We start from the raw sequence: 13,952 nt of genomic DNA, 5'->3' as shown, positions 1-13,952 counted from the left end.
AAAAATTGCCATAGTAGTCGACTGACCTATCACTCAGAAAACGATACGCAGGAAGCAAAATTATACTTAAATAGTATACATATGTGACACACGCTATACCGTCATAAAAATAAATATGTAAATCATGAGTTATGTGAAATGATACAATCTTTCCAACCTTCATACATACTTGTAAATAGATTACAGGGTGCAGCGGGAATAATGTCATAAGTGTAAAATGGATGATTGTTCATATACATAGGAATTCATAAAAAATGTATCACAAATTTTTCCGTTTAAGTTTAATTTTTGAGCAAATGTTATTTATTATACGTATATTTATATATACTTATTTTTTTGGACAAGCATATAATATCAGAAAGTAGAACTTATTCTTAAACGTATTTGTTCATTATTTGTAGTCTCCTTTTACAAATATATAAGCATAATGAATAATATTCAAAATCAATTCCGTTTCACATAACCTCAATTTTAAATGGAAAATATATACCGTTGTGTACTATCAAATTAATTTTATTTACGAGGGAACCTTTCTTTTTCTTGAACCATTAATTATTTCCTTGTATCTTAAGAAATGACTTGACATTTAAGTGATCTAAAGAAATTACTTAAACCATGCATTATTCAATATTTCGTAATTAAATACACGAGTTTCCATTTGTAATGTAACGGCGGAAAAGGAAGCAACGTTCGTAACATTAATGAAAGTTGACGATACTTGACGACTTCACTGTATCAGTGAAACACTGTCTTGAATTTTAGTAGCAGCATGCATAAATAGTACATATTCTTGGACTTCCTTTTTAAACTGTTTAACCTGAAAATGTATTATTCCTAACTTATAAACAAATTTCATCATTAAAGGTGGAATAAAACAATCAGTTAAAAAGCTGAGGTTTATTTTAATTATTAGTAACTTTAAAATAATTTCTATATAATTATAAGAATTATAAATTTACTTTTTTTTATGTTGATTTTGCGTTGACATGTTTTGTCGCTGCCTTTAGCATAAAAAGTCCTTCATTGATTACTAAGTTGTTTACACCCACACATTGTATTTTTCACATATTGTATGTTGATCTTTATGAAATAATTGAGACAGTATCTATCATTCGTCAATGATGATTACATTCATGTAATTCAACGTTATGTATTTATTTAATATTTATATACTTTGATATATATACAAATAAATGTCCGAGCATTATTTCTATTCCCTTACATATGTCGTAATAAAAAATTTTTTTTGAGGGATTTTACGTTGCAACTAGCCGCAAATTTTATGATGTATATTTTCTACTGCAAGTTAGCATGCAATAGTAAATATTTTGTATAAATAAATAGCAACAAGAACAGGAAGTTGTAATTTCGCTATTCCTCTCAGTCATTTCATTTGTAACATTGATGTCCTTACAATTTATATTGGTTGTTATACAATAATGTTGAAGAAACGTAATGCCCAGCATTATCTTTTTTTTCTTTTCATTTGTAGATGTTGCGGTAATAAAACGGGTGCAAAATTACAGCTAAATAATAAGCGTAATAAGTTAATATAAAGTAGCTGTAAAATTACAAAATCAAATAAAATTTCATTAAACTGAAAATATACTTGAGTTTCCTGTAATTTGAAATCGGGAAAGTGTTCAAGAGACGGTATAATATAATATACCACATATGATGATATTATCAGAGACAAAATCTTTCGAAGTTCATTACGTTTCATTTAAAAGGCATTCGTATACGGCTCCATCTAACTTCAACGCTGTAATATTATCGATATTATTATTAAATAACATTTACTGTACCTAAATTTAATAATAAAATACCTAAATCACAATATGTTCTGCCATTATCCGGTGGCAATGAGTTGGTGTCTTTCCAATCTATTTTTCATTTTTTTTTTGCAGTTTCGTTATTCTGCCGAATAAACAGTTTCAGAATGCAAATAATTGGGACGAATTAGAGATCGCAGTGACAAAAGAACAAAATTCAAATGTTCGCGGAACAAAGCTATCATTTATATTTAAAAATACTATGCAATTTACAAAGCTGTATTAAAGAAAAATTTAGCATCGTTCGGCTGTCAATGGCGGGAAGTATAACGTGTTAATTTTGCTGCGTTGAAAATAAATTCACATATGTACATCCGGTAATTGTATTGCTCTTATGAGTGATGCAAACTGAGAAACGGGTGTCGAAATTTTTCGTCAATGCGAGCTCGCTTATACGTTTTAATTACGTTTACACTCCTAGACTTATACGCGACGTATCATACCTCACTGAGTGAGGGGTGATGAGCGTAAGTTTCGTGTCATTAATTTGCAATTCCAAATAGTAAAAATGGGAAAATTATTGTACCTATTAGTGAAATACAATTAACAAATATGCGCGTCGTGTCAAATAGTTACATACGGTAGTGTCTCTTTTAGTAATTAGGCTGGAGTAAATGTTCCATAGGTATAATGTAGCTACCTAAAGTCTTGTGATTTTCACGATAAGCTTTATTAAAGCAAATGTGTTTTTTGTTTTATATTAAGGCGTTTAAGTTCGGGGATAAAAAACAAATGGCTAATTAGTAGGCTGTGCACTAAGTGCTTTGTATAATGCTTGTTGCTGATCTGCTGTTAATGCACTTATGCATGCTTGGAACATAGACTCGTTGTTCTAAAACAAATAAAGAATAGATTTGTACATGTGTCATGTAGTAAAAATTATAATTTATAATACGACAATGATTGATGTCAAGAATTCTATGAATCTTAATGCAACGTACCTGTATTTGTCTAACGATACTAAGAATTCTGCCGTTGACAGGATTGTCTGTAGGTACCGCATCTCTGTGAAGTGCTTCAGCAAAGAAACTTATTAGCCGAGGTAGATTTGCATTATTTAGACCTAAAACTGCTACATGATTTGATTCGATCAAATCGCAAAGATATCCATATACGTAGGGAGCTTCGTCTTCGTCTTCAACTACTGGTAACCAAGAGAGCCTATATTTAAACAATACAAATACAATATTCATTAAAATTATTGCTACTATAATATTACATAGTAATTTTCCGATAATGATTAACTGCTCAATTCTAAAATGTTCTAGAATCTTCTAAGTACAACTTCTAGCTATTGCTTCTGACCAATTGGTCAGAAACCAGAGTCAGATACACAGAGTGTTTGGTTAATAGTTGAACAAATTATTCTAACTTATCTTCTCTCTCTCAAAAAAAAGAACTACACTATAAATTTGTATTTATTGCCTATAAATTTCTTGATTAAACTCGATAGAAGTTCTGGAAATTTTTCAAAAACACTATAATATGAACTTACCAATGTGGAAGTATTTCATCAACGTTAATTGCTTTGTTGTTATACTTAAGAATTTTTGTGACTGCGGAAATAGCATTTTCAGTAGGGTTAACATTTTCTGGAGATCTCGATTCTGGATCGTTTATAACTTCCATTAACCTAGGTAGGGCTTCTGCACATGCTTGAGCAAATGCCTCTCCTCCATGTTGCCCCAAAACCCCGCAACCATAAGCAGCTGCTTGTCTGACCTCTGCTGATTTGTCCGACACGTATTGTATCATTGGTCGGAGGAAATATTCTTGATATTTTGCACATTCGGGTCCACCGAATTCGATCACATCGTCAAAAACGCACAAAGCCCATTGATGATCCGACCAAGGTCTATCGGGACTTAATAATTTTACAAAATGTCCACAGATTTGATCGAAATATGGGAAGAATGCTGATTTGTATGTCATAAATAAAGCATGCAAAATGTCTGCTATTTTACTGAGTGTATATATATCTTCGTCATCTTCATCGGCCAGCTGTTCTTCGACCACCTAACACAAACATGAAAATTGATATTTATTCACGATTATGATATATGTAAAATTCTATCTAAAGATGTGCGAGGATCCGACCCGACATTTTCAGCGACAAACAGATATAAGAAAACGTACATACATTGTATAATTTCTTACCTCGTCATAATCTTCATCTTTACGTTTTTCCAATCTGGCTACTGCTCTTTCAAAATGTTTATTAAGTAACTTATCTAATATACGTAAGAGTTCAGCCATGGGTTCCGTTCCTAAACAGCCTGTACCAAGGGTTTCGATACATTTAGCTAAAGAATATAATAATTCCAACAGGACTTCAGATTCTGGTTCCGTGTCGATTGCTTTCAATAAGTCTGGGCATATATACGCCCACATTCCTTCAAGATATTGTGGACCTGTAATGCAGTTGTTACAGGTGTTCAAGCGTATCAACCTATTGTTTTCAGCTTAACCGTTTGAATAAAAACGAGAATTCGTTCATTGCAAAAATCTTGTCGAAAAATGCCAATTGTTTCCAGCAGGAGTTACAGTTTCGATGAGTAACACTTAGCTGCCGTGAAGACAATGAGAGCCCAAGTTTTAATTTAATAAAAACCTCTTAAAATAATGTATACCATTAACATTAGAATCTGAGATTTTACCGCAGGACATCAACAGTGGATCGATAGGAGTTCGACCGCGTTGCGTAGCATTCAAACGGTTAATATATTAAGGTTCAAAAATGTTGTTATGTAACTTCTATAACCTTTTATCTTGGCACAATCAAGAAGGTACGGTAAACTCGCAGCGGCTGCTGATCTAACACCGTCATGGAAGTAGAACTTCAACATAGGAACCATTAGTCGTACTACTGTTTCTGCGTACTCTGCAAAACCTTCTTTCAATTCTCGCGCGTAACAAACTAACATTTCGCAGGCAGAGGCTTTGTCTTCCAGTCCAGCTGTTTTGATTCCGAAATTTTGTTGTTCTCCAAGAGAAACAAATTCCCAATCCAGATCTTCTATGCCTTCCATGTCTTCATTATCGAGTAAAGCAACTTCGGGTTTCATTGCTGCTGTACGCAAAACTGGACCCATTACAAGTGGTAAGTATTGTTCAAACTGTTTACCTAGAGAGAAAAGATGTTATTTCAGATTTTTATTTCACAATTTGAAACCTCACATAATTGAAACAAAATAAATTACCGAGAATTTTGCAAATTCGAGCCCAAGCAGATATCAGATAACTTGTTTGTGGATCGTCATCTGGAAGATCTCCTTCTGAATGTGTTTTTAATAACATGTCCATAACTTCACTGGCATCTGCAATAAACTACACGATCGCAAAAATATTAAAATGTTTTCGAATGTTTAAATGAATCGGCAATTTCGCAGCGTTAAATCATTGCTATACAATTACCTTTTCAGGTCCAACTGCAAGTCCTATAAGACTTACACATTCGATAGTTTTGCCCCGAAGCATTTTATGTTCGGGCTGATTTGCATTTTGTATGATATACTTTAAGCATGGCATTAATCTATCATAATATGTTACAAACTGTTCTTCACAAGTGTCGGCTACCGACGCAATGGTAGTAACAACCTTAAAAAAGAAATTCAATTAAAGGGATTACTACATTACTACGCTATTCGTCAAATCGAATTGATATACGTACTTGTTCAAGAACAAGTTTTGTTCCTTTTAGAACTAATTCCTGGAATTTCGCCGTGAGTATTGATTCCAGTTTACCCATAATAGCATCCAAATACGGCGTCAATATGTGTTTCGGACAATCTTCACTGAAATTCACAAGAGCTGCACCCGCATGAGCTTGAACCCTCGGATTGGCATTATCATCCAAAACCATTAATAATCCGGGAATAACTTTATTGTGGAATTTTTTTTCAAATATGGGTGCAAAATCGGCCGACATTTGACCTACTGCATTACAGGCAGCGTATCTTACACGAGGATGCTGTAAAGAAAATTGATGTAACAAATCAAAGGTTTTAATAGCATGTAATATTTTAACATGAAATCTGTATGTTCCACAACTATGACTATTTAAAAACAGTCAACTCTCGGGAACTCATAAGCCAATATTTTAGTACAAACATTGTCAGAACGACAATGTAAGACAAATATCGAACTTATGTTTTACTCTGCCATGAATGTAACGCTATTATGTTTGCACACGAAACGTAACTGCTGACTCTATTCATGGACTTAAAATTTTATTTATAATTATGGCTCCGCTTACAGGATCTTGTAAATATTGAATGACTCCGTCCATAATTTGAGGTAATATTGCTTCCATTTGTTTATGACAACCTTCTCCTACCGCAGAAATTGCCATAAGAGCTGCATGCCTAAAAACAAACGTTTGGTGTTATTGTACGGTTTCATCAATTATTTTTCGGGTTCACGCGTATCTTTAGTAAAAATGTAATGTTTGTTCTAAAACTATGACAATAACATTATTAAATTATTGTCAACTCTCTGGGAAGAACATCCTACAAGAACCTCTAATATTTATCTACCAGAACGATAGATAAAAACAGAGGCTATGCTTATAGGTTACTCTATCACAGATGTAACGCAATTATTTGCAAAATGCATATAAACGCTGACATATCTGTGATGGCTATAAAAGTATAAAATAACGAAAATATTACGAAATTTACCTGTATCTCCAGTCACTGTTATTCAACATTGAAGGAATATTCTGTACAATTTGTGGTAGCATTGTTTTACCACCTAAACCACACGCTAATCTGTCCAAAGAACTTTCCGCAACAACGGTGTTGCTGTCATTATCATCGTCAACGATTTCATCAGCGAAACTCCATTTTTCGTCTTCTTCTATATCCGTCATCATTTTTAGTACTAATGGTACTAAAGATATTATATACTTCCCACCCACTTTGCGTACCATTGCGGGAGCGGTTTCTGATAATGTTACTAATACTTCTAATGCCAGTTGTCTCCAGGAGTCTGGCATTTCTTCATTAGAAAATATTTTCATACACATTTCCATTATATTTTCTAACTGTAATCTCAGAAATTTCGGCGTTGATCCTGCCAAATCGATTAGAACTTTTAAGAGAGCATCATCTGATTGTTTTTCTACTGACTGAGCAGTTACTTGTACAACTGCGGGTAGTAGTTCTGAGAAATGTTTTTGTATATTGTCTTCTTTATCGTGCAAAATGATAAACGCTCCAATTGCTCTTACAGCTTGAAATCTGACCTAAATAATAAAATTCATTATTTTCATAATCTTGTTTACATTGGTCTTTGAAAACATTGTATTATCCCATATGAACAAATGCTAAAAGTCTGACAGATACATGAAACAATCTTGTATGCCCCGTATCTGTCTGCAAATTAGATCTTCACAAGTTACAGTCATCAGAAGGCAACTATTTTTATAGGAAGACAAAGTAACGAGACGCCTAACTAATCAAGTCTCGTGTATCAGTCTCCCATATGAAATAATATGAATGTGTTAATCTAGCGTCAATAAATCTTGTAAAGTTTTTATTAGAATTACCTCGTAATTTGCAGAATCCATGACAGATTGCTGTAACATTTGCTTAATAAGATCCAAATAATTTGCTTGCTGATTTCCAAAAACGCCTGGGACGGATCTGAATGAAAATAGAATGTAAGAATACACAAACATTGTTTTGAAAATATGCTTCTATTGCAAACTTACATAAACATTCGAAGAGCACTTTCTTTTAGTGCTGGCGAAGGACTATTAGCACATTGGAATAGGAACTGCAGAAATTCTGGCCACTGATTATTACCGTCTTCATCAATTAAGTTTCGTGCGACTTCAGCCGCAACCTCGCAAACTTTACGTCGAATAGTCTCTGTTTGTTCATTTTGAACGGATAATAGAATTTGTTCTTTCAACTGAACTTGTGCTTCTGGTGGAATCTGAAGCACAATTATACTAAACTTAGTATGGCTGTTGTGAAAACATGCATTCAGTTTAGACATTTTTTATTTTATCTTCTATTCATGAAACACAAATTTAACACAATTATTAACCCATTTGCATCATTAACATATGTATACGCACTATTTCCAGCCGTGCAATTTCGTACATAACAGTATGTATAACAAATATATACAAATTACTCAAATATAATGAAATATCTTTTTACTGTTTGAAATTGTTCTATTTACATATAATTAAAAAATTGGTGATAAGAGTAATATTCTCCATTTTTCCTTATGACGTAAATGGGTTAATATAGTTGCATCAAATGTAATGTTGAAATAACTTATGCGAATTATTTATGATTAATATGGCATATCTGAACTTCATAGAGAATTGATAACGCATAATAAAACTTGATAATGATTTGTCATTCATAAGCTAGAAAGCCCAGCTTCTCATTGGCAATAGTTGTTGGCATAAACTTCAGAATGTATTACACGATTTAAAATTATTTTAGTCTTTGGTCTTCTATATCTATTTAAAAGTAATGATCATCGCCGTACATCTATTTTTTAAGAGCATAAAAAGTAAATGATTTCAATTAAAATCCGAGTTCGACGAATGGTACCTTAAATTTCATTTCCATATTTTTAATATATACAAATTTGTGTAGAGAAAATAAAGGATTGCATAATTACTTTTGGATAAAACTCCATGAACTCTGATGAAAACAGTCGACGTAATAAGACAGCAGCCATAGCACGCATTTCCTCCATAAGGATAGCATTGCACAATGATGTTAAGAGAAATGTCACCTTACTTTCCACGGGTAGATTGTTATATGCCTCCTAGAATATTTTATATATTCGTAATCATTTCATACAATATTTCTTATGAATAGGACAAACATTAATTACTTACACAAATATATCAATCTTATATTAACAATTAATGATTATTCAAATTATTAATCTCGAAAATTTCGAAGCATTTAAAACATGATTATGCTATATGTAAGACAATGTTGAGTTTCACAGATATTTTATTTTAGATCATGTCATGATTGCAAAATATATGCGAGGGATAAAAAGACATTAATTGTGAATCAGCACGAAAGTCATTATAATTGCGCATTAACGTCCGTGTGAACGAATGTACTTCCTATAGCATCCAAAGCACGTTCAGGAATGCCGGAAATCGAGCCGAAAACGGTTGCGTGTAGGCGGGAAAGCGAATACACAAATTATCAATCTTATATAGCAAAAACTCGTGTTGTTTCAAATAGTGTGCAGCGCAAATGAAAATTGCGTGTTTTCAACATTAACGAAAAGATTGAAAAAACATGATCTATACATTAGATTATCAAGGAATTTATACGAAAGTTGAATTGGAGCTGAAATGAAGCTTAGTAAAAGATTGGCGGGGTGCATGCTTCTGCAAGACACCATTTTGGATTTTATTAAGTTGTTCTAAACACTTGTCAGTATTCTTCTTTTTTTCCGCATTATTTTCACCGTACATTCGGTTATGTAACAGTGCACACCGATATTGTACAAGCCACTGTAAGTTACAAATAGAATTCAGCATGATTAATCAGTGAATGCCACTCACATGCAAGCTCTGACAACACGTTGGCAACGTGCTCGGGGATTAGAGTATTTCATTTCGTGATACATATGTTGTTAGAAACATTAATACATGAAAAATATATATGTAAAAATTAGAAAACATGTACGCACCTCTGCTTGTGTTCTGGCATCGTTATCTGTGCTAAGAAGTGTGTTTAAAAGCTCTTGAAACTGATCAAGGTCTGCCGCCATTGTCGCCGAACGAATGAAGCTACGGCGCACACTCCGGGAGTTGATCGTCAATTTATGTTACCAAGATAAATCATGGAAATATCCCTAGATACTAGGAGTACCAATGGAGTACCAACAAATGATCAAACTGGATCAAACTGACAGATTGGAAATTAACCTTAAAAAACTGCTTTGTAAATCGTATATTGTACAAAAATTAATACTCGTTTACTAAAAAATATGAATGCTTCATTTAAAATTATGTAAATTCGATCAACTAAAAATCTTCATTGTCGCAGTAACGCACTAACAACGTGAACATGTTATTAAAATTTAGTAACCGAATCAAAACTATGAAAGATTCTTTAGTTGGAACTGGTTGGAACCACTTGACGTGTGTACTTCGTTGAATACAATGCCCATTTGTCCCATTTTTTCTTTTCTGGGAGAAGCCACGAGAAAGGTTCTTATCTAGTGCACGAAGTTCTGTGGTAGTATTCATACTGATTCATACATATGTTTATAGTTGAAATTATATTATATGTGAATGATGTGAAGGGATCTCTAGATTATGATTAGGAAAGAATAGAACAGAATAGAACAGCACAATGGGAAGTTAGCTTTATTTAGCTACTGAATATTTGGCACCGGACAGATGACTTTTCAGAACCAGATCTGATGAAACCTGACACAGGAAGTTTTAGAGGAAGCATTACTTTTATTACGAATATTTACTTAATTATTTATTGACATTATTGTCCAATTTTATTTACTTATATTCAAGTAAATTATCAGTGGTTACAGCCCATAAAATTATATTTTTAAAATTTCCCTAGATAAACGCAGGAACTAGGGATATAGTTCTGTAGTTGACCATTACCAGTCATTACGATTATTTGAAAATATGAATTGCTATAATTGTATGTTCTAGCTGCGGTTCTAGTAAAGCGTTGGTTCTAGTTTAACAATTCATTTTACGCGCATTGCTCAATGCGATCGCTTGTTGCTATCTTTCTGTTAGGAAAGGAATATATTATATAAATACAGTGACTCCCACAAATATTCGGACACTAAAGCCGATAACTTTTTTACAATTGGACTATACGATTCGAACATTTTTGGGAAGCTAGAGCAATTAATTTACTACAGGATGTGAAAAGAAATATTTTTGAAAATTGCAATTGGTCGGAATTGTATACAATGTACTAAAAGTTGTGTTTTACAACTATTTAATGTGGGCCTATATATTGAAAATTTAAAAAATACGTTTTGTAGATCTGTGTCAATTATATGCACTGTGAATGTTTCATCGAAATCGGTTGATGCGGAAAAAGCGACAGGCATTGAAAGATGTAAGAATCTGCAGTTATAGGCCGAGAATCGTGAAAATCTGCAATTTTTACCATCTTTAAACGTTTGTAGCTCATTGGAACGTCGACCGATTTTGACGTAATTTTCAGAATATGTTTTATTCACTAAGATCTACAAAACGTATTTTTTAAATTTTCAATATATGCCCGCATAAAAAAGTTGTAAAATGCAACTTTTAGTATTTTTTCTACAATTCCGACCAATTGCAATTTTCGAAAAAATTTCTTTTCACATCCTGTAGTGAACTAAGTGCTCTAGCTTCGGAAAAAGTTTGAATCGTGTAGTCCAATATTAAAAAGATTATCGCTTTTTTTAGAGCGTCCGAATATTAATGGGAGTCACTGTAGATGAAAGTAGTTTTATTAAATTGTAAATACAACACTGGAGTCATCTTATTTTTGTGATGGGCGCTGAATGACTGGACGATTTAGTGCTTTATGTATCTTTTGATGTCTTTGCAGGCATTTCCCACACAATTCGCACCTGTATGTAAGTACTTCTTTTTGTTTTTTAACTATTTAAATACTGTTTGTGCTATGTGTCTTCAGACTTCAGACACGTGGTACATGTGTACGATTTTTTCGCGTCAGGTTGTATGACGCAGTGGTGAGATATTGTGCAAGATTTCTCGCGCACGCACGGCGATTTTAAGCCTCAGTATAGTAAAATTTTCGATAAATGGGGTACCTTGAGCACCCCGTAAAATATCGGTACTTTCCCGTCAATATACACTACCGCTCAAAAGTATCTGGACACTTGCGAAACGTGTAACACTTGCAACGCATAAAAGATCTAAAATAGTGACTAAAATCGATCTTTATTACTTTTTTAATGGAATATCTAACGTTTTAAGTGAACTCAAACTTTGTTGTAATTTATATTTGTTTTTAACTAAAATATAAGAAATTAAATAAATATAGGAAGAACGAAATACATGTAAAAACCCGTTTCATTTACATTTTTCTTTCTCTGATGTCGAGTCACACTCGACAAGGGAGTACAAAGGGTTAATAAAATTGTGATTGACGATCGTTTCACGTTTCAAATAATTTTATTAACAAAGCTTAACGACCAATAGTTATGGAAAGTGTAGCGGTAACACAGATGTATTAGATAAAATGAAGGTTCTACATTCAACATACATCGTAGCGTACAGTTTCATTTAAATCGATGGAGTAAAATCTACATTTCGTAACTATTTATAGTATTCCCTCCCTATAAGCACGCATTGTCGATCTCCTCAAAATAACATCGGCATGCAGTTCATGCTACACAGACTCAGCTGATAAGACTAAAAAACGAGCCCGCGAACAATTAAACGATCGTTTAACATCGTAAACAACAGGGCTATCGGGAGGGAACACTGCGTCCTGGCATCACGCCTAATTGTAAGTAAGTACTTGCTATTTCTCCATCAGAGGACATAGAACTACCATAAACAGGAAAGTGTAAATACTATGTGTTACAACACTATAACATCTAACACACGGTCCACTAATCTAGCATGATCTATAGTTGCTAACTGTTTACTATTTGAACACCAGTTCATACACATACGCGTTACTCTTGGTACCTATATACTGCGACGGCCAGTTTGTTTTAGGAACGCAATTACAAACACACATTCTCCTCGTTTGCTAACATACATCCCCATTTCGGTTAACTATTGATACAAAACTACAAATTAGTTGTCTGACTAGGAGCGATGTTGGTCGCCCCGTGTCCCTTAAATTAGGCGTGTTCAAGCCGGTGCTCGTACGAGCCAAAAGAATCAAAGTAGTGAGAGAAATTATAGAGTAAATTAATGCCACGAGCATTGTTTGACAAAACAAAGCTAATGATTTGTTACATTTATTTTTCTTATGCCTTTACTCGTATTTTATTTCGTTCCACTACTTCATCTTCTTCATTCTACTTTTCACGTAGATCAGGGCTGGGCAAATTTGCCTCAATTGAAGCAAAACTGTCCACCATAGCGCCCACCATAGTCCCCTTTCCTTTTCCCTTCACCTGTTGGTGGGGAAATGAAACTTTTTAACTCTGCTCTCATACCTTCCTCTTGATCTTTATATATTTTTTATTCTATCCATACATCATTCACCCTATTCCACACCCCCATCTCCAAATTACCTACTCCTAAAATTATACGTGCTTCGTTTTGTCACACAATCTTCGTTCTCTGCGAATCTAAAGTTATGTCTACACCGAATAAAAGAAGAAAAAGGCAACAAAAAAAGAGGCGACAAAAAGTTGCTTGATGTTGCTTCGGTGTGGGCACAGCTTCGCTTCACAGGGCGTCGATTTCTTTGTTAAAGCTTTGACCTTTCGCGAGACAACTTGAACTCTTGTACCTACACACCCTTCAAGTTTTCTCTCAGGAATTTCAGCATTTCATGATCTTCCTAAATCTACAAACAATTCGTACAGGATATTCAGGATATGACATCGAACGCAAACGAGCTACTCGTCTTCTCTGGTTATGACCTGAAAATTATAGACTTTTGCTATTTTTTGCGAATAGAACAAATAATGAAGATGAGTACCCATTGACGCGCAGTGTTATTTTCATGACACTATCGTTTTTATTCGTAAGCAATGACGACAGGAAGTTGCAATAAAGGTATCGTCAAAATAAAAGAGTGTCTTGGCAGCCTTCATCTCACTAACTATTCTACGTTTCAAAAAAAAGTTTCACACGAAACTTTTCTCAACTAGGTCACGTGTGAAATGAAAACTGTGGAACTCGGGCAATTCGCTTGTTCAAATTCTGTTCCTCTGATCAAGCGGCTATTAAGAGATCGAAAACATTGGCCGATTACAAAACAGGATATTGTTTTATATCGCTTTGTCATGGGCTACGTTACTCTTCGACTATTGTACGTGACTACACACATATTACCAATACTACACGTCCAATATTACATACGATCCAAATTTCGATCGATATTCAGTGCTGTCCAAGTTTCGGTGAATAAATCGGATCTTCATCATTTTGCTCTTGCC

At 33.8% G+C, this 13,952-nt stretch overlaps 1 protein-coding gene and 1 non-coding gene across 2 annotated transcripts; both read right to left on the bottom strand.

The window, feature by feature from the left end:
• Positions 1 to 1,134: 1,134 nt before the first annotated feature.
• On the bottom strand, positions 1,135 to 9,680 carry Karybeta3 (karyopherin beta 3). Its single transcript, XM_076433501.1, has 14 exons — positions 9,519 to 9,680; positions 8,478 to 8,627; positions 7,546 to 7,772; positions 7,381 to 7,477; positions 6,512 to 7,077; positions 6,088 to 6,196; positions 5,503 to 5,802; positions 5,247 to 5,429; positions 5,033 to 5,159; positions 4,594 to 4,956; positions 3,990 to 4,243; positions 3,328 to 3,848; positions 2,774 to 2,993; positions 1,135 to 2,664 (listed from the first exon to the last, which is right to left on the bottom strand). Exons 1-14 carry the CDS (start codon positions 9,597 to 9,599, stop codon positions 2,569 to 2,571), a joined length of 3,294 nt encoding a protein of 1,097 aa, XP_076289616.1. The 5' UTR covers positions 9,600 to 9,680; the 3' UTR covers positions 1,135 to 2,568.
• LOC143213831 (small Cajal body-specific RNA 8) lies at positions 7,187 to 7,315 on the bottom strand. The gene has a single exon (XR_013010050.1).
• Positions 9,681 to 13,952: the final 4,272 nt, after the last annotated feature.

Source organism: Lasioglossum baleicum, chromosome 11 (genome assembly GCF_051020765.1).
Source record: "Lasioglossum baleicum chromosome 11, iyLasBale1, whole genome shotgun sequence".
Taxonomy (NCBI): domain Eukaryota; kingdom Metazoa; phylum Arthropoda; class Insecta; order Hymenoptera; family Halictidae; genus Lasioglossum; species Lasioglossum baleicum.
This window is presented reverse-complemented; position numbering and strand designations above follow the sequence as displayed.

What these genes read in the sequence shown, in the direction of transcription:
- Karybeta3 (XM_076433501.1), bottom strand. Translation starts at nt 9,599, where the DNA reads ATGGCGGCAGACCTTGATCAGTTTCAAGAGCTTTTAAACACACTTCTT. An exon ending in AACAGTGACTGGAGATACAG is followed by an intron (nt 6,197 to 6,511) that starts GTAAATTTCGTA and finishes GTTTGTTTTTAG; the next exon opens with GCATGCAGCTCTTATGGCAA. An exon ending in GATGAAATACTTCCACATTG is followed by an intron (nt 2,994 to 3,327) that starts GTAAGTTCATAT and finishes GTTTAAATATAG; the next exon opens with GCTCTCTTGGTTACCAGTAG.